The sequence below is a fragment of the Gymnoscopelus microlampas genome (genome assembly GCF_963454915.1).
Source record: "Gymnoscopelus microlampas genome assembly, chromosome: 13".
Lineage (NCBI taxonomy): Eukaryota > Metazoa > Chordata > Actinopteri > Myctophiformes > Myctophidae > Gymnoscopelus > Gymnoscopelus microlampas.
The window spans coordinates 34,511,416-34,537,668 of record NC_139950.1 but is presented as its reverse complement, the minus strand read 5'-3'; the positions used below and the strand labels follow the sequence as shown (position 1 = coordinate 34,537,668).

General features: G+C 41.8%; 1 protein-coding gene across 4 annotated transcripts; it reads left to right on the top strand.

Moving 5' to 3' along the window:
* LOC311058952 (carbohydrate sulfotransferase 15-like) lies at positions 1-22,698 on the top strand. Of its 4 annotated transcripts, none has more exons than XM_084076509.1 (9): positions 1-208; positions 3,729-3,847; positions 11,752-12,439; positions 12,583-12,922; positions 13,808-13,951; positions 15,118-15,274; positions 16,560-16,716; positions 20,517-20,664; positions 21,522-22,698. In XM_084076509.1, exons 3-9 carry the CDS (start codon positions 11,966-11,968, stop codon positions 21,698-21,700), a joined length of 1,599 nt encoding a protein of 532 aa, XP_083932635.1. In that variant the 5' UTR covers positions 1-208; positions 3,729-3,847; positions 11,752-11,965; the 3' UTR covers positions 21,701-22,698. The 4 variants fall into 4 exon arrangements, with proteins under 4 accessions (XP_083932635.1, XP_083932634.1, XP_083932637.1 ...); XM_084076508.1 differs by having other exon boundaries at positions 3,726-3,847; XM_084076511.1 differs by having other exon boundaries at positions 3,726-3,847; positions 20,517-20,668.
* The last annotated feature ends 3,555 nt before the right edge of the window (positions 22,699-26,253 follow it).

The following is a 26,253-nucleotide window of genomic DNA, read 5'->3' as shown; positions in this document are numbered from 1 at the left end:
TAAGCCACACACTCCGCCAGCAATATGCACAAACTGCAGGTCAGGGATAACATATCATTCATCCAGGAAATCTGTTATTTTATCACATTAAATACGTTTCATGAGAACGTCACGTCACTTACTGGACTTGATCTTCACCTAATAGCCTACTACTGGCCATCTCCATCTAGGATCCGCCTGGACTGAAGAAGCGACTATAAAGTTCAACGTGAGTAGACTCATCTAGACTGCGATGAGCCAAATAGTTACTTTAGAAAAACAATGACGGAGAATGCATTTTAATGCAACATTAGTGATGCCGCGGATCTTGTTTTGGAAGACTTGTGTGTTTTTTTTAGTTACAATGTTATAACTAACACTTTATATAATCAATCAATAATTGTACAATTGCCACTTTCCATCATTTTATCATAAAGGAACAGACGGCGTCACGGGCCAATCATTTATTCTGTGGTTAAAGCTTCATTATTTCAGGATCTTATTATAGCTACTTAATATGCTTTATACTTTAGACTTCAAGAGCAGCCCAAACATTTACTCTAACATAACAGATTAGGCTCTAGTACTCGTTAAGTTATCATCATTATCGACGGACATATAATCACATCAGCTCCTGATTAATCTGTATGAAGTGGACTCCTTCCTCAGCTCCCGTAACAAATGGTGTGCAGTGGTCGGTGTTATTAACATTAACTGTCTGCCAGTGACTGTGAACCACTAAAAATAGATAGGACTTCGGGTCGTGGACTTCAAAATAAAACCCACGTTTACTATAGACCTGTCTAAAAAATAAAAAAGATAGGAATAAGTTTGATCCAAAATGCAAATCAGCATAGTTTTAATGGGAATATATAGTAACAAATAAAAATGGTTGGTTCTTTTTAAAATGGCATAATAAAGAAGTAGTTCACGGAAAAAAATACTTAGTTTCTATCAATTACACACCCCATGAAGCCTTGAATTTATGGAGAATTTGTAGTTTTTTTTCTCACATTCCTGAACCAATAATTTGATGACTGGTGGAGTCTCCGACAGGAGACTCAAAGAGTCTCTATGAGTCTCCTACTGACCGATGACCCGGTCATCAAATTATTGGCTTTGGAATGCGACAAAACAAAAATAATCTCCATGAATTCAAGGCTTCAGGGGGTGTGTAACTGATTGAAAATAAGTCATTGTTTGGGTGAACTACTCCTTTAACAACAGTCTATGGCTAGGCTATTTGTAGTAGGCTGGCTGACAGACAGGTTGCATTAGTCTTGCTTTAGTTGCTGGTATATAAAGCTTTTTTTTTTTACGTTTTGGTAAAAGAGCAATAAGCTCCATCATTTTGCTGTTTTTCAGAAAGGGAGAAGAAGAAAAAGGAGGCAGGCAGGGAGAGGGAGAGCAGGGAGAAGAATCTGTAAAGAAGCATTGTCAAAGACAACTAAAGAATCTACATAATACGCTACACACAGCATAATAAGACCAGCAGATACAGTACAGTGTGCAAATGAGGTTAACCCATTAAAATCAGGAAAAGCATCTGTGTCATTTTAGATTTTTGCGTTGCCTATTCAAAAAAAGCAGATCTACATGCTCACAGTGCGTCACTTCATGCCGTGCTGCGAGCTTGTATATCTGCTGCTTGAAAAATCTTGAAAGTGTGTGAACTACTGATTTAGAAGCCATTGTAGAATCGGCCTCAGGTCTTAATGTGCTAAACATAAGGTGCAAAAAAAGCCCAAAATGTACATGTAAGAATCCACATGGCAGGCCCATAGGTCCACAGGGAAAGTGAAGTCTGCATACTGTGCATAGAGAGGAACAGATCCACGTGAAGGAAGGAAAAACTATCCGTTTCAACTTAAGGAAAGTGTTCCTGTTGATAGACCAGCCTGGTGCCAGGCGGTGATCAGGCCTTGTTCAACAGCAGAATAAATAGTGTGGGGGGGATATAGCGTTTCTACGACATTACTACCGACATAACAAATTTGGTGAAATGAAATCATCTGTATAAAAGGATTTGTGCCCCCCCTATGGGTGCAAGTGAAAACCCTTTTGGCTCTGTGTTGTTTAGAGCAGTGGTTCTCAACCTTTTCAGGCCGGAACCCCCCAAAATAATCATATTTGAACTGGGGACCCCCCCCACCCTGACATGAACTTGGAAAGTAGGAGTTGGGGCATTCAATTTAGTTTGACTTTGGATGTAGTAACAGTCTTTTTTCTTTTCTTTCTTTAAAAAGAATAATGAATTGTCACTTCACTGTCATTCCCCCCCAAAATCATATGGGGACCCCTCTTTGGAGGCCCCTCAATGTGTGATTCAAATTTGGGGGAGTGTCTTTCTTGGCCTACTGGAGGTGTGCATGCAAACTTTGATACCGATCGGTCCAGCGGTGTCTGAGATTACCTGAGCACAGACATGGACGCACCCACAGGAGCGAAAACTTTATTCGCCTCCTGGCTCTGCGAAGACAATATTTTGGAGGAAAAGTTGATCTACCTCCTGTCAATGTGTGGCCAGCTGTGCATGGTCACTTTGACGAGGCTTTGTAAACTAACCTTGTAGCAAGACATTTCTCCCTCACTGAACAGCTGCAAAATATCTCAGTGTCATTCCCTTGGGGAGTAACAGACACTTTCTTGGCCCGCCACAAGAGATGGAACCACAAGGATCTGTTTTATGTAGCGAAGATAATGTCCACTATAAACATTTATATACGAGCCCTGAATGTTGTTTATTATTTTGTTTATTGTGATATTATTAGCCTCACAAAGCGGTCTACATTCTGTCAGTTGGTGTTATGTTATTTCTGATTATTTAGATTAGATTAGATTCTAGTTGCCAGTTTTTCCCCCCTTTTTTTCTCAATCAGCATCAGGTGGTTCAGAACTTCAGACTGAATTCAGGCCTGATATGTGTCAAAGTACCAGGTGGTTCTGCGCCTGTGTTTCCGTTTGACATTTCCTTCCTGTTCCTGCCCCCCCCCGCTGACTTGTGCTGATGGAAGGTCTTTCTTGACAGGTATAGAGATGACCTTTGGATCAACCCATCCCTTGTGGGGCTTGTGCACTGGCCAGCTTCTGAAGAACTCTTGACATTAGAGCAATCGAAATAACCGGCGCTGGGGAGCGTGGGATGTTTATGTTTATTGTGTATTGGAGGCAAAAGGGAGAGAGCTACAGTATGACAGAGGACCTAAGACTCTAATTAACTATATTCTTACGTCATACCCCCCTCCGAGTGTGACCAGCTGCTGTGTGCATATGGTCACGGTGTATAATGAATGTGTAGGTGTTTGCTTGGGGTTGTAAGTTGTGGGAACCTATCCCTACTCCCGAACCTTGTCCACACCCAGACCCAACCTCAAGCAAGCCTGCACCCAGCCCTGGAGATTTTCCTGGCAGACAGGAAGTGGGTTTTAGGTTGCCCCCGAGTTTGCTGAACAAATGTCTGGAGCTGCTTAGACGCCAAAGCTGTGCTTCTCTTGGCATTACGTTAGGCGGCTTAGGTAATGTTAAAAGTATGAGAGAGAGAGAGAGATGAAGAGGGAGAGAGTGAGTTGGAGCGGGGGGTGGGGAGAGAGAGAGAGTTATGCAGTATCAGATTGTTTAGACTTGACTCTGGGGGTCTACCACTACAGGAAGAAAGGGATTCTGTAACGGAGAACAGTTGGGACGTGGGAGGAGAGGACAGAACGATGCTAATTTGTTGTGGTAACAGCTCTTTGTTTCTATTGCAGCAGATACAGGGTGGAAACGTTCAACCTGCCTGGGATGATGACAAATCACTGAATTTTCACTCGAAGTGGACACAGTTTATACTGTACTCAATAAAATGAAGACCAGACCGCCGATGTACAGCGTGAGTCATAGTGCATTCATAAATCATAACACTCCAATATTTCATCATGTGTCATATAGTCCTATTACTCATAGGCCTAATGCTTTAGTAACTACTGGCTATTAAAAAGTGGTGACAGTTCAGTTTTAAGGTGCACTCTGAATTATGTGAATTAGTGAAAGTTACATAGGAGTTACATTTATTTTCCCTACACTGTAGGGCCTACAGCATTTAATTTATTTGTACACATATTACTGACTCCCAATTTGAGTCGTAAGACAAAACCAGGTAGTCACAGAAGGCATCACAATGTCATCTTACCTAACATCTTTCAGGTGTAAAATAGATGTTTTAAATTGTTTTTCATTTGTTACATTTAACCACTTTCAACCTGGTGTCCATATTTGTTTTGAGGCAAAATTTCAAAAGATGAAATTGTTTTTCAAAATGTTCAAATGCGATGCATTGTAAGAAGAAGTATATAGGGCATAAGTGGTTAAACTATGATGATTTTAACCATGTGATAGATGATAAATCAGTAAGCTTGCTTCCCTGTTATCATGTTTTCAGCTCTTTCCATCAATCAGTCTTTAAACTGGCAAGTCCCTTTCATAACATACCTGGCTATGATCACTTTTGATTTGCTTTGTGGGCATGTTTATGTGAACCTGTGCCCTCAGGAAAAGCTGGGGTGTGCTACATCCTGGTGAGGTGCATTAAGCTGTGCTCAACGTAAAGGGACACCAGGATTAGTATTGGTATGCCTGACATTACCTGTATTTATAGTTATAATCACATCATACTCGTTACCCTAAAAACCCTCACCACAAATGCACTATGAAAAAACATACTCTCTCGCCATGCCTTGCGGCCTGGCGGAGACAATAACGACATTTAGCCTTTATTAATCTCACCACGCATTACAGTAGTTAGTGACTTCATTGCAGGTTTTATCCCCTTTTAAACGCCTATCACTCATGTGAACCCCTCCTGGCATTCATGAGTAAACAGAAATAGCAAGCCAGTAGCTACATGTATAGTGGCTTTGTGTGCAAACAAGCTTCACAGTTCATCACATAGTATATCAAATAAGCTGCACTGACAAGTTGTGTCTCCGAGCGCTTTAACATAATCCACAGGCAAACATACTGGTTTCAGATCAAGAAACTACATGTTTCAGACACACCAAGAGAGTAAAACCAAGCTGTTGTTACCAACCAAAGCTCTGTTGTAGCCTCTGTGTATTGGAGCCATTGATTAGTTTAATCGATAAGCAGCAAGTGATCAGGCAGAAAGTCTCCCCTGCTCAGATTTAATTAACTGTTCTTCTAGCAATAGGAATGAGTCAGTCATTCTGTATCATTGCCATTTTAGGTCATACTCTAGGTGCTATTTAAAAAACATAAATATCCCAGTTTTAGTTTCAAGCAAACCAAACCAAGCTACCAAAAAAGGCTTACTCACTGTGTACTGGTCTGGAATGTAGCTAAATCTTTTCGTAAATATTTTTTTTGCATTGTTTTGCCAACTGAGATGACTGGCCAGTGAAATAGAGTCAAACAGAGTAAACATATTATTTGTAATCCTTTGTTTGAGTTGGTCTCACCCTTGCTGTTCAAAAGTATTTGGTCAGAATGTGAGGCACACTGCTCAACCTTACCATTTGCATTTAATAAGATTGTATTTAAAAACATCAATAACAGTAGTACAGTCATGCACTGTCAAGAGCCAGACATTTTATTATTATTATTATTAACATAATCAATAATAACAGTCCTCACAACAAGTCCATCCTCCAAGCTAATTTCCACACAGCAAACTCCTCATTGTTAATTTAAAGGAGTAGTTCACCCAGAACATGACTTGTTTTCTATCAATGACACACCCCATGAAGCATTGAATTCATGGAGATGTTTTTGTCGCATTCCTAAGCCAATAATTTGATTACCGGCGGAAAGATGCTAATGTGTCCGGTAGTCAAAAAAGGAGACTCTTTGAGTCTCCTGCTGGAGAGACCGCCGGTCATCAAATTATTGTCTTAGGAATGCCCCAAAAACAAAACAATCTCCACAAATTCAATGCTTCATGGGGTGTGTAATTGATAGAAAACAAGTCATTTTTTGGGGTGAACTACTCCTTTAACTGGATTTTACTGTGCAAGCACTCTGCCCCCCTCCCAGTCATGACAAGAGAAGACATGTTTCTTCTATCTATAGGACTGTAATGAATGGTACAGTATACTGCACACACATATATCGTATGTTAATACCTTGTTCACCATACCATTATTTTATCATTGTGCCCCTGTGGCCACTGCATGACCACCCATGTTGCAGCCGGACCCCGCCCCACCACCACCTTTCGTCTTGGCTCAACATTCAACTGTTTAACAGAAGCAGAATGTTTCACCTTCAGTCTGCTTGTTATGGTGGTTTTAAAGCACTGACATGACCCTTGACAGAAACAGCATGCAAAGTTGCAAAACATACACACGCACAGCCTGCTTGCACACGCTTAAAGCGCACAGTAAGATTCACGCACACACACGCACACGCACACACACACACACACACACACACACACACACACACACACACACACACACACACACACACACACACACACACACACAGTTCAGTTGAGGACCACATCTGCTCCCCATCTGCTCCCCAAGGTGGACTGTGGTGACCTGATGGAGACAGACTCCACCGTTAGAACAGGAACACTCTGTCAGAAGAGACTGAAAGTGTCAAGCATATTCTGCTTCGTTCCAACTGTCACGGTCGCTCCAGTAGGGGCGATCGCTGAATGGACTCGGGAATCAGATTTCCGATGTAGTCATACATCATTCCCTTCTGACAGACTCGGGAAAACTCAACCGATCCCAGGGCACGTCCTCAGTCTCGGCAAAGGGGATGAAACGCATGCGGATGGAATGGAAATCAAGTCCAGCAGCGTTGATGAGATGGATGAATCCTGCTTCCTGAGAACTTTGTGTTCTCAGGGAGCATTAAAATTTCCTGCCAAGTTTTCATCAAAAATGTCTCTGTGAAAAGGACTGTAACAAGGGAGAAGCCCTCAGGCTGAATACCTTCCCATATAATAGTAAATGGTTGTTGAGTGTTGTCCTTCAGATTGCTTAAGATCTTTTTTCTCCCCCGTTGAGAAACGTTCTCCTGGTTAGTGTCTCCTCACATGAAGTCGCTCATCTCCCCCATCGACATGCCTAATGCCTCCCCATCTCACTTGGGATTCTGGGATTCTGCCAAGAGCTGTTCACAGCGTATAGAGTACAGGGTCAGGATATGTTTATACAGCCATTAATATGAAGATGTGATTAAAACTTGTTTTAGCGCTGAGTGGTATATGTGTGTGTGTGCGTGTGTGTGTGTGTGCTCTGTTTAAGTTGAAGATGGAACTGACTGAAACAGAGGACACGAGAGGATGTTGTAATGTCCATTACAACATATCCTCTGCTCTGCTACTATTGCAGTCAGATACGGTATGCTATTTTCGCCGAATGTTCAACCCAGAAACGCAAGTTTGACCATTTTTGAAAGTATGAAATAAGGTTCAAGTGATTAAAACCAGGAAAAGACAACACTTTTGACATCACATCACAATATTAAAATATGCAAAATCCCAGATGATATCTAATCACCTATCACAATATTATATCAATATATTGCTAAGCCCTAGGGTCTAGACTAGAGGATATGTTGTAATGTCCATTACAACACATCCTCTGTTACTATTGCAGTCAGTCCCAGAGAGACAGACAGACAATCAAAATTCAGTCCTGTTTCTCTTCTCCCCACAATTCATTAGTGTTTCTTCTCTTATACGTGTCCTCTGAAGACATTCTTCACATTTTGTGGAACCAATTTCACGCTCAGGTTTCACAGCTGATCGGTCTCTGCATTAGACAGAGGTCTGAATCCCCAGTGAGAGCATGTTTTGCATATGGAAGGAAAATGGAGGAGCTCTATGGAGATGCACACTTGAGGCGTGCATCACATACCATTGTAGCAGATATAGAGATTGTCCTTGTGCCAGTGTGTGTGTGTGTGTGTGTGTGTGTGTACCTTGTGCATGCCAGAGAGAGGCAAAGACAAAGGGTATATGACAGCGAAAGGCAGCGTGTGTGTGTGTGTGTGTGTGTGTGTGTGTGTGTGTGTGTGTGTGTGTGTGTGTTAGAAAGAGACAGAGAAAAAAGAAAGAGACCAAGATAGTGCGTGTGTGTGTCAGAGAGACCGAAATAGAGTGTGTGTGTGTGTGTGTGTGTGTGCGCGTGCGTGCGTGCGTGCGTGCGTGCGTGCGTGCGTGCGTGCGTGCGTGCGTGCGTGCGTGTGTGCGTGCGTGTCAGAGAGAGACCGATATAGAGAGAGAATGCTGTTTATGTCAATGGGGGTGTGTGTTTACGTAGCATGTAATTGCGTAACATGCACCCAATTTAACACCACACACACAAGCTTAATGAATAATTCAAGCGACTGCAAGGAAGCCGCTTTAATATACACAGTTTCACATTAATTGCGACAACCTTTACATAGCCAAGTCAAGAAACGTGGAAAAAGGGAATTTGAAACCACTGTGTGTAATGTGTGTAATATGGCAAAATAAATCTGTGAATAAAAGCATGCATAATATGCATGTTTTTATTCACAGATTTATTTTGCATATTTTAGTACATATTATGTACGAGCTAAGTGTATATCGTTGCTGCCAGGTAAAAAACCTTGTATATTTCATTTTTCGTAAATGAACACCCTAGTTTGGTGTACAAGAGTGTCAGTGTTACACAAAACTATCAAGAATATCTAACAAGCTCAGCTATTTTCAATAATGTTTAAATAATTAAAATGTTTTTGAAAGTGGTTAAATCTATCTGTGGGTTTTATAAATATTAAACCAATGAAAAGTATTAAGAGCTTGTGTGTCTAAATAATAACTACAATTGATCAATTGGAACATTTCCTGAAAAGCAACGGTTTTGAACATACTACAAGGTTTCAACTTGACAGTGACGATATGTTGCATTGCCTCTGTGTCGAATGTGTACGTAACGTAACCAAGGAAATACGGCAGATTGTTTGCAAGGCCCCCCTGTGAGATTCCTCTGGGCCTACAGAGAAAATGGGGATTTCCATCCCACGTGCTTCACCAGTTTACATAACCTCTCCGTGCACTGACATCCTCCTACACACTGATTCATACTCCAAATACGTTTTACAGCAACAACATCTTTTAACAACTTAAACCCTATGTCGCCACTGTCGGGCGGAAACCTTGTATGTCCAAAACATTTCCTTTTTCATTATTATTTAAAAAATATTTAAACGGGTAGTGAAAATAGCCGATCTACAGTACAAGCTCACACAACGCGTCGCTTCGTGATGCATTGTGAGCTTGTGTGCGACACTCTTGTATGACAAAGTAGGGCATACATTTACAGAAAGAACGTAAAAAGTTGAAATACAGAGATACAAGGTTTCTGCCTGACGGCGGCGACATACTTAGTTGACCTGAATCCTCAGGGCTCTATACTAGGCCCGCTCCTATTTCTGCCCCAGAATAGGGATGCTACGGTTTATATGATCAACTAGAAAAGTACGCTCCTCAGAACGCAGGTCTCCGCCAGGCCGGATTGCCTACTCAGGGCTGTGAAATTTGGAAGGCATTCATAGCCAATTGGAATGGAATCTGAAAGATTTGACCGATTTGTGTGCGGTTTGGATAAAATCTGTAGGAGTAGACGAGAAGTAGCAAAAACTGTGTTTTGAAGAAAATGCTAAATGGCAGACAATCTAGTGTCATGATCCAAGGTATCCAGGGGAAAAGATTTTAAATGACCTACGTTTCAAGAGTTATAGGCCAAAATGTGAAGTTGGCTGTTATAGCGTCCCCATGAGGCCAATTTGAAACATTTGGAGTGGGGGTTCTTCCTCGGCCTACTGGGATTGTGCATGGAAATCGAACGCTGCTGCCTTCATGATTTGCGGCATTTAGTGCAAAACGGCCCCTCCCGCAAACTATGCCTTTATTGATAAATACAGGCAGCGTAGAGACAGGAAAAAGTGAGAGAGAGCCGGGGAGTGACACAGCAAGTGGTCCGCCCCACCCAGGAATCAACAACGGGCACCCCTGAAGTCAGTGTTCGTTTAAAGAATTCTTCCCCAACTCACTAGAAAAACAACCTTGGGTGAAAAGACGTGTGAGCAGCATTTCAGATCACTGTAATACAACAACAGCAATACCAACAATAATGATTATACTGTAAGCTGATTTATCCACGTTTTTTTTTCTGAGATTCTGCTGAGTCAATCTGACGTGCCTTTTGCTTCCTCATACCCCGAATCAATCATAGACCAAGGAGGTCCTCTAAAGTTACTTTCTCTCACCCTATTTTCTCATCTTTTCTATCTTTCTGCTCCTTTTTTATTACTTTACCCTTGGCTCACACAGTCTGTCCTCTCCCATCGCTCACTGATGTCTCCCGCAATTTGGCATTTTGATCATGAGCAGCCATTCTTTCTAATGAGTAGAGATAGTAGTGCCAGAAGCCAGAGAATGGTGTCTACCTGAATTGAAATGTTCTGTATATGCAGTAAATTGAATGAATTGACACTTACTGTAGGAATATGTATATATACTAGACAGCGCCCCGCCTAATACTCGGGCCATGCTTGTCGTGAACGATGCAATTCGGGATTACATGGTGAACGTATGTATGTCCAGCATAAGTCCCTGATTGGCCATAAAAGGGACACAGACAAACAGACGGGTACTCTGACAAGGGGTGCAACAGGTATTGTGGGGCATGCATTCCCAACTTGCATTATTCCCTACTTGCTTGCGTGGTCCCCAGGTAGGTCTGGTATAAACTGCCTTGTGGGTGGGCATCACAAAAGTAACATGCCTATACTGGATCTCATGCCCATATATCATGGGCATGATTTTCGTATGGCTGTTAAGCGGTTGTTATTTTTCATTTCAAAAGAGATAAGTCATTATTATTATACCGTTTTATTGATACATTTTAAGGGACCCTAACTCTACACACTACTACGGAACTTGTCTTGAATAGTGAACAGGTTACCACATTCTCTACACTGGTTATATATATATTGTGAAGATTATACGTATAATTCAATGAACAACATTATCTTGTGGCTTCAATTTAACAGGCCCCATTGGTACATATCACAGCAATTGAGTTTCATTTCAGGGTCCAGTGGGATTGTTAATTCTTTGAACAAGCTCAGAAAAAAAGATACAAAAGAGAAATATGATACCGGTTGAGGAAGTGTGTGGAAAGTGCCTTAAAGATATTTTACTGTTCAGTGTCTGGAATTCATCAGCGCACAGCTCTAGAAATAATCATCTCTGGTTTCGTATCCACAAGGTGGGAAGGGGGAAAACACATCCACTTGCCATACTGCTCGTCCACCTGTATCAATACATACTTGGCACCAAGTGGAAACCCTTCATCTGGAAATGTATATTTTCAGGTAAAAAAAAAATACAACCCTCTATGGGGCTTTAGCTCACCAAGAGTGACTGTGTTTTTAGTTTTGAATTACAGACTAACTATTATGCTGTCCTTGAAAGACTCTTAGCTGAGCTCGCCTTTATGTGTGCTATATAGCCTTCACGGCAAAGCAAGGCATTTCCGTGAAGCAGCTAGGCCTCACACTCTGTGGCTGATGCGTGTATGAAGTGACCCTTGCACACTTTATGGGTTATTCACTCACCCTTGCCTCACAAGTGGAACAAAGTGGCCTCAAATACCCTTGTCTAAGAATAACAAACCAATGCGAGATTCACCTCAAAGCAATCTCACAGATCGCACAAGATAAATTGCCACCCCTTGTGCTTTAACAACCGTTTTGAATGCCATTTGATATATGTATTTGGTTTCACAGGAAGATCTGCTGAAAACCCGGGACCACAGGATGGCAGCGGTAGAGATAAAACTACAGAGTGCATATTATGACATCTGGACCTACAAGGGCTTTAGTATTTTCCCACATGTGACACACGTCTTCTGTAGATGAGCCTTGATCTGCTTCCTGAGACCGACTCCCCGCTGAGTTTCCCATTCCATCTTCTACATGTCTACCCTGACCCCCTGTCAGTATGCCAGTATCAGACTCTAAGTATGGGGGCTGTCTCCAAACGGACAGCAAGTATGGCCTCCGTTGCTCATCGGGGGCCGAGTACTACAGGAAGAATCCCGCCCTGGTCTGTGTTGACTATGGCCATACAAACCTTTCCGCAGCCCCGGAGGTTAAGTGGCTCCCTGTGTGGTCACTGAATAATCTGAAGAACGTAACAAAGGTCAAAGTGGTCAGCTTTCTATTAGGCTTGACACTGACCTTCCTAATCATGGCTTCCTATATCTTGACCTGGGACAGGAAGGGACTGCCGCTCCCACCTTCACCCTTTCAGCTTAGGCCCGTGGTCGTCTCGACAAGTACTGCGGTGTCTGAACTCCCCTCCGAAAAGAATTATGTAGACATGAGACTGCTGGCAAAGATCATTGATTCAAAACTTGAATATATGCCCAGGAAGGTGCCTGATGAGAGGGAGGTAATCACATCAGACTCCCAAGTAAGTCTGTGGGGAATGGTATGATTCCCGTTTGTCCTCTTTCATAAATACTCATGCATGAAGTATATTCATTTGTAAGAAATAATTATTTTAAAGTGTTGACATACACAAAAGTTCCTGTTGCCTATCTTTCCACTTCACAGTTGTTCTCGGCGATACCTCGCCGCTTCCTGCCCAATATCAAGAGCCCTTGCTGGCTGGAGGAATTCTCTGGAGAAGCTAATGTGGATCCATACAGGCAGAACCGGTTCACACTGCGCTCCAAGAGCTTCAAGACTGTCTGTGACTATCTCAGAACGAACTTCCAGGGACACTTGTACCACAGAGATGGTAAAAAGTATCGTCTGCGCTGCTTGCCGTACTTCTATATTATCGGCCAGCCCAAATGCGGCACAACCGATGTGTTTCACAGACTGCAGCTGCATCCAGAGGTCAAGTTCACCACGATGAAAGAGCCACACTGGTGGACCCGGAAACGGTTTGGTTAGCCATTTATTCCCTCATATCTCTCTATCACCTTTGTTGACTCAGATCATGTTGAAAATATTATCTGAGGAACTATTCGGTCATCATGCTTTTGGTTTACCATAGAAAAGTAAAATAAGAGCTGAAGAGAAGGTGAGAGGAATCCAGTAAAATGTGCAATCAGATAAAAAACCTGAACCAAGTTTATTCGTCATGTGAATTTGCACATACTAATAAATACCTGACTTGGTATTTGGTGTTCATATACTGTAGGCTCCAAGTAACATTGGAAGAGTACACAGGACAGCTGTATACAAACACATCGCTGTATAGTTTTATAAAACAAAGTTTATGGACAGAAAATCTTGGTAGTAATACATAAAATCCAAGCAGAAATATGATATAATGAGCACTCCAGTATCGTGATAATCAAGTCTGACAAAATACTGGACTTATTTTTATCTCTGTGGATATATTCTTAAGTCTGCAAGTGGTTAAGAATTTTGGTTGGCTGCGTGGGTGGTGGAGAGGACCAAGACCTCTTGTACTTAGTGCTGCTGCTGTGATTCCACAAATTTAGTGGTTTTCAGAGCCATCGCTCTTGTCAGTTCCTTTGCCTACCGACACACATGGCACTGATAGCAATTTCTACCATCCACAGTAGCAGTAGGCTCAAAGTACCGGATAAAATTATTGTTTCTTTATTATTGCCAGGCAGCTAACCACACCCTCTTGGCCAAATATTTTGATCCAGGTAAAAAAAAAAAATGTTAGAGGGAGGCTCATCAATGTACAATTTGGAACTTTGAGTTTCTCTTTTTTTTTTATGAGGTAAAAATGTGAATGATTGAAGCAGAAGGTAATTGAGAGGGTGATTTTGCTTTCCTTGTCTTTGTGATTTAGGGTACATCCGTTTTAAAGATGGCTTCCAGGAGCGTTTTCCTGTGGAAGATTACCTGGACTTATTTGACTTGGCAGCCTATCACATAGAGGAAGGCATGGTAGGAAATTCATCTGGAGACCATAGCAAGCTCCAGCTCATCACAGGTAAACACACGTGAAGGACAACTTTACTGACACAGCCTTGTGTGTGTGTGTGTGTGTGTGTGTGTGTGTGTGTGTGTGTGTGTGTGTGTGTGTGTGTGTGTGTGTGTGTGTGTGTGTGTGTGTGTGTGTGTGTGTGTGTGTGTGCTTGGATATGTGCATCAAATGAATGTCTCTGTTGTTTTTATTTGGTATGCGCTGACAGTGGAGGACCTTTGTGCAGCCAGAGACAGGAGCTAGCCTGACCCTGATTTTTAGTTTTTCCTTTTACCGTATTGTCAGTCCACGCACATTTCCTCAATGGATTTCCAGCTAATTGGCAGCAAGCTACGCTGCACAGCAATGCAGATCGTCATTTTAGATGAACGAAGGGGGATTTCATTTGGTTTAAAAGTTTATATGTTATTCTCATTCTTTGGCCTTGGAAGACAGTCCAATTAGTGTGTGTCTCCTACAATCAACAACCTGTCACACCTTCTGTCCCTGCACACTTTGGGCTCAGACAACAGCTGTCACAACCTCCGCATTAAAATAGGCTTTCAGAGCTTTAAGTTTGTAACCAGAAAACCATATTAACCCATAATATCCAGAAAGAACTTCCATATGGCTACCATCAGTAACTTTTTCTTCATTGTTATTGGCAGCAGCACCTCAGTGGATCAGATATTTTAAACTAACTGATATTCCTCCCCTCTGTTTGAAGACACACTATAGATTGTACAGATGTGAGTGTCCAAATACACATAAATTGTTATTACTAAATATTATTAATTCCAAGAGCAGCATTGAAAATAGTCATGAAATTATTTAGCTCGAATGAAAATGTAGTATAAACAAAGTGGAGAATAATCTTGTGGTTTTGTTTAAAGTATTCACCAGATTGTCATTATATAGTGTATCTGATGCTACACAAAATATGTAGTTATACTAGAATAAAATGTGTAGTTTCATATAAGCATGTACTGTATTATTCTCAATGTCAAATGCAATTCTGTGTCGGACACAACAGTATGTCTAAACAATATATATCGTCGCCGATCTGTATCTAAGCCTTTTAACATTACTGCTCATTGCTACGCATGTGGCTCTATCCCATTTTAACAGTATATTTCCAAACTGACTGGTTGCTGCTACCCAAGGTAACTCCACATTTGACAATTGATTGGCAGGTGAAGCTAGCGCATCCACTATGTGGGACAATCAAGCCTGGAGTTATCTCCACGATGATGAGCAGGAAATAGAGCCATCTCTCTTGGCCCAGGACTTCATCCACGCAGTCCAGCCCAATGCCAAAATCATCGTCATGCTCAGAGATCCAGTGGAGAGGTAGAGAAATCAACTCTGAATCAAACCAGTTATGTCTGTATTGCTATTGGGCTAAATGGAAAATAGGATGGTCTCAAGTGTTGTTCTTTGGCAGTACAAGTTCTGCTTTAAACTGAATCTGTAAAGACGAGCTCAGTTAAGTCGGTTAAAGGACCATACTCGTGTCAACATGTTATTGTCTATTGATACAGTAGTTTCAGGCTTACTATATCGTACATAATCATAGATCATTTTCCCGTTATCAGACCTCAGGTCTTCTGCTTTCTTTGTTACCAAACTTAACTGAATGATTGAGTTAATGTTGGATAAATATCATTATACGGTTAATAAGTCATTGATTTGATTTGATTTTCTCCAGGGAATATTTTGACTGGACTTTCCAAATCAATCAGCGCTTTAATATTAGGATATTTAGTGTGTTGGATTTGACTCGTAGTCAGTGGACTTAACATGGCAGACTATCAGTTTTGTCCTTTGACCACTTAACCGTATCTAGGCATGTAAACTGGTTAGGGGTGAAAAAGGTGAGAAGGTTGCATGAGCAGGGAAAACATGAACTTGCTAGGGGGTCTGGGGTATGTCCCATCCCGTAGAAGACTGCTGGCTACACTGTATGTCATTATGGCATCATAAACCTTTTTGTAATGTGCCAGCAATGCATGGTTGCACGTGTTTGCATAGTTTATTTCTTTGTGGCAGAGAATGCAATTTGCATGTACTTTTTTTTATGGATTTGCTTGAAAACATCCCACACACATGACTCATTCACTTTGAGTTGGCATGCATGCATCACTCTTTTTCTTTGAGTAGGCATGCATCACTCTTTCGCTTTGAATAGCCATACATGTATCACTCCTTCGCTTTGAGTAGTCATACATTACTCTTTCCGTAGCCATACTTTATTCTTTCACTTTGAGTAGGCATGCACGCATCACTCTTTCACTTTGAGTAGGCACACATAGCTCTTTCACTTTAAGTGGGCATGCACCAGTCTTTCGCTTTGACTGGCACACATCACTCTTTTGTTTTAAGACCCCCCCCAATCTAATTGGATTTCCACAAATTATGTACATGCTCTATTTCTGATTCAAATTGCTAATCTACAAGCTCACATGACGTGACTTCTATTTTCAAATTATTTTGTTTTTACATTTTTATTACATCTGCTCAATAACATTTTTTGTTAGTTATGTGTCTTTTCTAATGTGTTAACTTATAAACAACCTTTAGTGATCCTGTAATCTCCGACCCATCATTATAACACTTTATAACTCTGTGCTCACAGGCTGTATTCTGACTACCTGTACTTTAAGATGACCAACAAGTCAGTGGAGGACTTCCACCTGAAAGTAATTGAGTCTGTACGCTTATTTCAGTCCTGTGTGTCTAAGAGCTCCCTACACGTCTGTGTCTACAACACTACGCTCTCCAACTCCATGCCGGTCAGTTAAAATCAAGGTTTCTTCTCCTTTATAATACTTATTTTAGTACACTGAAAGGTCGTTCCATAAATGTATTTTTGTTTTAACACAAACAGGCCAAAAACCATCAACAGTTGACTATGGCAGTAGACATTGACCAGGTTTCTCAGTAGAGAGATATACACAGAATGTGAAACATAAATTACATTTACACTAGTAATATACAGAAATGTGCGTTATAATGAGAATGCATGAAACATATCTTTAGGTGTGCTTAACAATAAAGATGCAAACAAACAAAATACTATTATGAAAACCTCATGGCTTTTTAAGGTATCAAACAAGGGCTGAATGGAGAAGAGAGAAAAAAAGTAATCTTTTGTTTGAATATTCATCAACAGTTACCCGATGGGCCAAAACTGCGTTAAAACAATCCTAGTTTCACGATAAAAATGCCTTTTTCAGGTCTGTGAAAAAAAATAAGTCAAAGAAGTGAGTGAGTTGTTGCTATGGAGATACGTATGTATTTAACTACATTTAAAAGTTAAGGTCTGAACAGGACATGCAGCTTGTCCCAGCACGGGGAAGGTAGACAAGCAATGGATTACAGACACGTGTAAAGTCCCGACACGTGTAAATGATAATGTCCCCATTTTTTCACCTTGTTCAGCAGCCTATATGATAGTTGCTCATAAGAGGCCAGTTGTCCAAGAGAGGTGAACCAGAAAGACGGTACAGGTGCAGATGGGGCCTTCCAGTCCTTCCTATCGATCTGAGAGCACCGCAGACCCTGGACTCTATTTTAAAATAGGCTTGAAAACGTTTTTATTTCGGATGGCATTTTCGTGTTAAATTGTTGTTTAACCACATTTGTTTTTAAACCCTGCTTTTTAACCTTATATGATTGATAATGTATGTTTTACCATGTGGCACTCTGGGATTCCCTGTGAATGAAAAGGGCAATACAAATAAAATGTATTGTTATTACATTTATAGCGTTTTGTGTCCACGAGCCATAGTCCCTATGCCCTGTGGACACGGCCAATTTCTGGGTTCCACTGTGCAGTCTGTGGGGGCGTGAAAATTCACCGGGGGGACTCTAAATGTCCTCTTGGCCCCCCTCTGCGTGTGGATACCACTTGTTCACCCATCAGTCCCACGGATGATTTTTGTTTCCTTTTTTTGTATTTAGGGTCCTTTTCTGCAGTTCAAGCATAATTCCACAGGGTAGCGGGCTATTTTCCAAAACTATTGGAAGTGGACATGTGTACACAGCCAGCATTAACTCAATGGAAAATGTACTCTGTGTACACCGTGTACAGAGGGTTTCCAAAGGGGTCCATGGCTGGTTCCCAAAGTGTGGTTCGGGGACAATATAGCCTAGACATGTTCATGTAAAACTATTGGCCGTGGACACAAACTTGTGTAAAACTATTGCCCGTGGCGTGTACACAGTGGTTGATCTCAAGTTCAAAGGGGCTACAGGGCTGACAAGAGCCTAGTACAGCATAATAGAGCCTATTAGAGTCTAGTATGGCTTAGAACATTCTAGTGTAGCCTATTCCAGCTGGACCCAGCCCTTTATAGCCTGGTACAGTCATCTAACTACCCCCATACCCTAGGCTATTCTCCCACTGGGCTGGACTTGGGTGTGCTGGAATGTGCTGGGCTGTGCTGAGCTCTGGTGGGCTGTAATGGGCTCTGGTGGGCTGTGCTGGGCTCTGTTAGGTTGTACGGGGCAGTACTATACTATAGCCTAGAAATTAGAATGACCAGTCCTGTTATTCTCTCCAAACTCTCATGTATAGCAGACCAATAGTCCTGGATTTTTGGACAGCTCCAGAGCATATGTACTAAAGTACCATCCCTATCCTGACACCTTCAACGAAAATTGTACATACTTTTAATATTTGTTGAAATGATCTGATAATTATTAATAGATAAGCTGTAAGTATTTTGACAAATGAAGTTGTTAATGCACCTTTCAACCGAACCTAGCAAGTTCGCACTTTTGGGGGTGTGACGTGCATGAGACAGATGTTCTTGCCATGTCCTAAAATCATACTTCACACCCATGTCTCAGAAATGCTGAGGAAAGTCTTAAGGGCTGTTTCCTTGCGCTGCTGTGCATTATTAAAAGTGTTAGACATTTGCGAGTGCTGATGACTTCATTTGCTATTTTTGTGCCTTTTGGCTCGGCACCCATCAAACAAGAAGACTTTTGAGTTGAGCACATCAGTTCCCTTGTTTCTTGTTAAGGCCAGACTTATCAGGAGGTGAAAATACGGCAATAGAGATATAAATGCGAGAAATTATGTAGGCATAAAAAGGGTACTTTCTCCATGAAGGCAGGCAGGTAGGTGCTCGGGCACTGGTTGGCTCCTACAGTATGTGTGCATGTGCCTGCCTGGGCCCATTTCTGGCAGATCTCAGCGACAGTGAGCGCTTCCTGTGTCATTTTATGCAGTTATCTCAGCACCTCCTGCAACTGATGAAAGGCCTTTGGCATGTCTCATCCCAAAGGGACGCCTGTCCCTTACTGTATGTGTCAGTTGGCGTAAGTCCCACATGAACAGTGACATGAACCAGGCCCAGGAAGCTGCTCCAATGTTCTGGGTGACTGGCCAGTCTTTTACTACAGTGACTTTGGCTGGGTCCATCACAACACCCCCCCCCCCCCCCCCCCCCCCCCCCCCCCCCTCATCGCGTGACAGTGGAACACAACAGTGTCTTTATCCGCAGGAGGTTACATTTTGAGCCCTCTCTAATAAATGGCCTCAGACATGGTTCCCTCGGAACTGCGGTATGGTGTACCTCGACAACCTCCTCACTCACACAGCAGTTTCGAAGGACCCTGGTCAGGAGTCGGACCTTCTCCATTAGCTGTCTAAAACAGTACAATTCTTGATGTGAAAATTTTAGTTTTGAGAAATTGAAAAATATTCTGACTTTGTCTTTCAACAGTGTCAGCTAATTAACTTAATCATCACCTTTCTATCTCTATTTTGCTTCCATATTAACCTGTTATTCACAAGTCTGATTTCAGGAAATAAATTAATAAAAAAAAACAGGGAGGTACATTATTGAATCGTGTATAATTAAGTTTTTTGAGAAAATATATTAGATGATAAATTATATCAACCAGTTCTGCCCAGTTCACCTGTGGTACCACAAAATAATATATCAAATCTATCACAATGTATCCATACTAATTCAGTTTCTTGCATTATGCAAGAAATTGACAAAGCCAATGGTCCTATGATTGTATGTACTTCCTTTGTACATTTTGAGAAATGGGCTGGGGTGTTTATTAAAAATAATTAATCAGCGGCTGTAACATTGAAAACATGCTGTATTATGCACATGCTGTATACCCTTGTATTATAGCACCCTCTGTAGGTCACACGATATCAGTGCAGATAGAAAATGCTGTACTCAGTAGTTGTAGTTTATTTGTTAGCAGTTTATTTCAGTGGTTCTCAACCAGTGGGTCCGGACCCCCCATTTGGGGAGACCCCAGATGACAGTGAAGTGACATTTTTCAATAGCCTACCTAAAAAGCTACCAAAAAAAAGCAAAGAAACCGACCATTATTGCATCAAAATGTATCAACAAACTAACTGGTTAAACAATGGCGAAATTGTCAAATAATATAAGAAAGAGGCACAAATTGTGAAAAATTGAATGCCTCAACACCTACATTCTACAAGTGCTTCAGGGTGGGGGGTCCCCAGTTCAAATATAATTATTTTGGGGGGTCACAGCCTGAAAAGGTTGAGAACCACTGGTTTATTTGACATGTTTTAATTGTCTCCACACAGGTAAGACTGAGCCTGGGTTTGTACATCGTCTTCCTGCTGGACTGGCTGACAGTCTTCCACAGGGAGCAGATTCTAGTTCTTCGTCTTGAGGACTATGCAACCAACCATAGACTGACAATGAAAACAGTCTTTGACTTCCTGGGAGTTGGTATGTTCATAGAAAATGTCTGGGATAAAAATCAGTGAGGGCAAAACATCCACGGCACATTTTATGTGAACCACACCGAATCACACTCAAGTGCTACGAGTGAAACCAAAGCTACGATACGGCTTGAAATATTATATATTCAGTGTAACGATAGTTCATGTAGACACGGAAGGCAGAATGTTTATATACTTCATTCACACTCCCCGGACGCCCCCATTCGCTTATTCAGTTGTACTTCTTTAAGGCAGAACGTTCAACCTCTTGGCATTCTCATTCGCTACAAGCCAACTCACTCACGCCCTTATACCCACAGTGCAACACTGGCGGGTCATTTAAGCAGCTTCTGCTCTCTGTTCACTCTACATGCTTAGCTGTCATTGCAGACAGCTGTAGGTTTCAAATTCCCTCCACCTCCCCGGCCTCCTCCCTGTGGCACTTAGTTCGTATTGTTATAGGTTGATTCTGTGTATTGTACCGTGGTTCTATGGATTATGCTATGATTCTGTGTATTGTACTGTGTTTCTATGGATTGTACTAGATATGTGGTAGTTTAATTAGGCATTGAAGGTTCAATGTTTATGTAAAACCGTATTTATGCTCTACTCTGGGGGTTTTGTGATTGAAGATCTGTGTCATGTTTGCACAGGGAATCTTTAATATCACAAGAGCAGAGTCACACCGCCAAACTTGAATGCAATATCATTGCATATATGGTAATGGTTAATAAATGGTAAATGGATAATTAATGGTCTGGTTATTTCTGAGCTGAAGTGTCTAAATGAACTTCATTTATAACATGAAGTATGCATTTCATGTCAGCGTCTTTTTTTCCCTCTTCTCCTCTCCACTGTTGTCAGGGCAAGCGGAGGGAGCGTTGACCAAGAGACCCATTTCGAACACCCGGCGGGCGGCAGACAGGAGCCTGGGTCCCATGCTCCCCGCCACCAGAGACCTGCTCAGGGACTTCCACCAGCCCTTCAACCTCAAACTGGCCAGCGTGCTGGACAACAGCGCCTTCCTCTGGACTGACACCTGAACGGAGGTGTATGTCACAGTGGTTATCAACCTGTGGGTCTGGACCCCCAGGGGGTCCCCAGATGACAGTGAAGGACTTTTAAGACCTTTAATACCTCAAAAAGAAAGAAAAGAAAAAGACCATTGCTGCATCAAAAGTAATCAACAAACTATACTATAAACACTGGTCAAACATTGTCCAAATTGTCAATAATATAAGATTTTGAAAATAGCCGATATACAAGCTCACAACACCTCGCTTTGCGAGGCGTCGTGAGCTTGTAGATCTGCTATTTTCACAATATTTATCTGTGGAACCGAGCATTGAATGCGTCAACTCCTTCAATTCCAAGTGCTTCTCAACTCCTACAATTCCAAGTGCTTATCAGGTTGAAGGGTCCCCAGTTCAAATATGATTACTTTGGGGTGTCACAGCCTGAAAAGGTTGAGAACCACTGGTGTATGAGATGGATTACGGTGGGAGAAATGTCTTACGGACAGCTGGGGCAGCGGCAAGAACTGAAAAAGGGCAACAGGTCTGGATATGGAATGAGCTACAGATGGAGAACTCTTAGATGAGTAACAGGGTTCAGAATATGGCGTCTTGCAAAGTCTCGCCCAGAGTTTAAATAACACTGAGGATTTTGCTGTGTAGGGAGTCTGATGGATTTTAGTTTTGTGATATTTATTTGCCTTTAAAAGAACAAGAGCGACTCAAATGAATGTTAGTCTGAATTACTGTGGCTGTTGGTGGGGAATGCCTGTATCTCCTCGCATGTTTACCTTAAAATAAGGAAAAGACACTCGAACATCTGACAAGCTAATGGATGGACAGAAAGGAAAAGGAATCACCGACTGCCAACTCATACTACAAGTCAGAAAGAAAGTAATTAAACTACTGGGAAGAAAATATATATATACACATGGTGTATCCCCTGATGAACGCTGTGTGGCTGTTGACACGCTGGGTTTGCCATAATGGTACAGCTAAATAAATAAAGGCTTTTAAACCACTTAAAACCAATATATTTTGCTGACCGGGGTCCCCCAGGGTTCTATACTCGGCACCCAGCTTTTCTTCCCTAATACCTGCTCAGTGGCCTTGTGGTTAGAGTGCCCACTAGGACGAACCCGCGATAATCGTGTTCGTGCGGGCCGAGTCGAGTTTAGGTCGTTGATCCGTGGGTTGACCTGCCCACCCGAAGCTTACCCGAAACCGCCCAACAACGCAGGTTGTGGGTCGACCCCACTAGTGTCCACCCTGAGATTGGGAGGTCGGGCGTTCGATCCCCAGCTGAGTCATTCCAAAGAAGACTATAAAAATGGCTTCCCTGCTTGGCCCTCAGCATCAAGGATTGGATTGGGGTAAGTCCCTGCAACATACTAGTGTCATGGAGGGTGTACTTGTACATCAAGCTGCCTCACACTAAGGAAACAGAAGATAGGCTCCTGTCCTATGGGCCACATGGCTCAGGAACGTTGGTTCCCAAGGCTGTTTTCTGTTAACTTACTACTTTTCCCCTCTAGAAGAAATCTCTTTGCTGAAAAATAGCCGCTGTACAAGCTCACAATGCACTGCATTGTGTTGCAACGTGTTGTGAGCTTAGATCGACACATCTTTTCGCCTATTATGACATGGCCAGAATAGGGATGCTAGGGTTCGTGTGGTTACATTTCAAACTTAGGAGATTGTTTACCTTAGAGTATTCTTTTAAAAAAATTGTAGTTTAATAACTAATTTCTTTCTCACAAACCACACCTCTCAATGAGCACCTCTCCTTTTTAAAGGATTTTCAGACAAGGCAGCTTTCATTACAGTTTTACATATTCAGTCATTGGCTTTTTGTATTTTAAAGATGCTCATATGATAGTATTCAGGTTTGCCACTATGCAGAATGAATGCAGAGTGTTTGATGACCACAAGTCAACGTATGAGCTAAATAAATAATGATTTGACACACATCAAGATGTACAGTATATCGCATTATGTGATGTTGTCAAGTTCATTTTATACCCGGTAAACGTGCTTCACTTTTAAAAAAAGAACAAAAAATTAAAAATAAACGATTATGCCCAAACAGAGACACAAATTCCAGCCACCATCCCCATCCACCTGCATACAAAATCATTTGCAAAACACTACCCATCCACAAATTCTCTATTGTGCTTGTGATCCATTCTGAGATTCTTGGATCAGCCACAAGAGGGCAGCTTAACCAAAGAACATGAACGACTATAGACTGCCTTATACACTCGGAGTTACAGACCCATAAGGGTCCATTTATGCACACAGTACACTCTCAGTGTTACAGACCTGTAAGGGTCCATTTGGTTGCAATTGTACACTCTCAGAGTTAAAGACCCATAAGGGTCCATTTGTACAGTACTCTCAGAGTTACAGACCTGTAACATTGAGAACCAGGGCTCTAAAGCAGTGTTTCTCAAATGGGGTTACGTGTTCCTGTAGATGTATGCAGTGGTACAACAGGGGATATGTGAAAGAAAGTGGGAAATAGAAAAAAATATTTTATGTTATGTTTAATGATAAAACACTGACAAACTTTGTGAGACCTACTTATCTAACTTGTTAAAACAAATTAAAACAAAAACGTGACTCTCACATCTCTTATTGAATAGAAAGCAATACTTCTTTGCCATTATGCCGTTTTATTTTGAAAATATTGACGTCAAAATTGGACTTGAGTCATATCTACAATCATATGCTTGTACCTTGTATGTAAAATGGAAAAATAAAAACAAAGTGTTAAAAAAAAAAAACTGGACTTGAGCTGAAATGTTAAAGGCCACGGTTTTAAAATAAATCTACTCAGGACGCATCAAGATCTTGCTGCTTAGTAAGTGAGCAGCCATGGGAACCAACGGTCGCTGACCCCATAGGTCAGGAGCCTATCTCCTGTTTCCTTAGCTGAGGCAGCTTGATGTACAAGTACATGCGTCATGACATGGACATGACGCTAGTATGTCGCAGGGACTTACCCCCAGTCCAATACTTGATGCTGAGTGCACTCATTTTCTCTCCGTTATATTCTTCAAAAGGTGGGTCATCATTCATTCTACAGTATATGGCGAGCAATGTTTTTTTTCTTTCAGTTTTGTAAGAAAATATTGTGGTCGAATCATGTGGTAAAGGGGATAGGCTACTTGAATTGAGAAATCAGGGAAAGGGGGTTGGCTACTGAAGCCAAAAACTACTGCTCTAAAGAACCAGTTCTGGAGCTGATGAGCCCGATTAATCTGCCTTTTTTGGTGTGCGACACTGGCAAGCAACCGAGTATAAATCACCCTTTGCACGAGATGCTGTTGCCCATAGCATGATGAAAGTCAATTATGGGCAGAGGCCAGAACACATAGAAACCTTAGTGCTTGGGGGGGCTATACTGTAAACAGTGCCATTATGCAATGTTGTCAACACGTGGTGATGAGAACACAGGTCTAAATGAATTCCTGGACGTAGTCCAGCAAAGTCCGACTTATTTGAATTTCATGAAGCTGCTTAATCCAACAAGGTGTAAGGAGTATGCGTGTGGCATTTGAGCTCCGCTAAAGTAGGCCTACGACACGTATTCCTTCATTTAAGCACTGTCATCTCGCTTGTAAATACGAGCTGTTGTGGTGTAGTGAAATGTCAACGTGTCACAGGAGCAGTCGGTGGGAAGGATGAATGTGGTCTTTATATTCTCCTGGTACTTTGTAAGTTGGTCTCCTCCATTTTCATTACATTGTGAGTCAAAAGAATTCACAGTGCAGTAACCACCAGGACAGAAGACAAAACTATGCAAGTTGAATCCTTCATCCTTGCCCATGGTGCCTGACTGGCTGGCATGCATGAATACGTTAACTCAATAACTTACTGGAAAAGAATGTCACAGCTTTACCCTCTTAAATTATGATCATAATATTCGGTTTAGTTACTCAGGCAACTGCACAATCTTATAATTACTGTCGCTTGAGAAAATTGCCACACTCAAACTGTGCCATACTGATTGGTAGTCTATACTACTGATTTCCATTCAAATGCCAGGTCAGGTGTCAAATGTGTCTATTTTGGGAGTATGGCCACTGATTGTTAAACTGATTCAAGTGATTTATTCAAGTGATTTGGGGAGGCTGATGAAAACAATCAATTGATTACAGCATGTGCATTTACACTCTTAACTGGCTTCATAAACAATGGCAGGGGCTCAGGGTCTAAGGAACATCACTAGCCTGGTTCTAGACCATAGACCCCGCCCACTCTCTGAGTGGACTGCCAGTCTGATAATCAGGCTAGAATCACGACTGCAGTGGCAATTGGTTAAAGAGAGGTTGCCAGGGATGGCTCTCTTCTTGTGATATTGACGGTAATCCTCCAGGATTGGACAGGCGGAGGAAAGAGATAAGGTGTCTTCTGACTTTCTCTCATTTTATCAAGGACTTATGTGAAGATGTGTGTGTGTGTGTGTGTGTGTGTGTGTGTGTGTGTGTGTGTGTGTGTGTGTGTGTGTGTGTGTGTGTGTGTGTGTGTGTGTGTGTGTGTGTGTGTGTGTGTGTGTGTGTGCGCACGTGCGTGCGTTC

Bases quoted from the DNA above. Each gene is read 5' to 3' on its own strand.
- LOC311058952 (XM_084076509.1), top strand. From the start codon at position 11,966: ATGCCAGTATCAGACTCTAAGTATGGGGGCTGTCTCCAAACGGACAGC. The intron at 12,440-12,582 runs GTAAGTCTGTGG...TCCACTTCACAG, and splicing joins TAATCACATCAGACTCCCAA to TTGTTCTCGGCGATACCTCG. The intron at 13,952-15,117 runs GTAAACACACGT...ATTGATTGGCAG, and splicing joins CAAGCTCCAGCTCATCACAG to GTGAAGCTAGCGCATCCACT.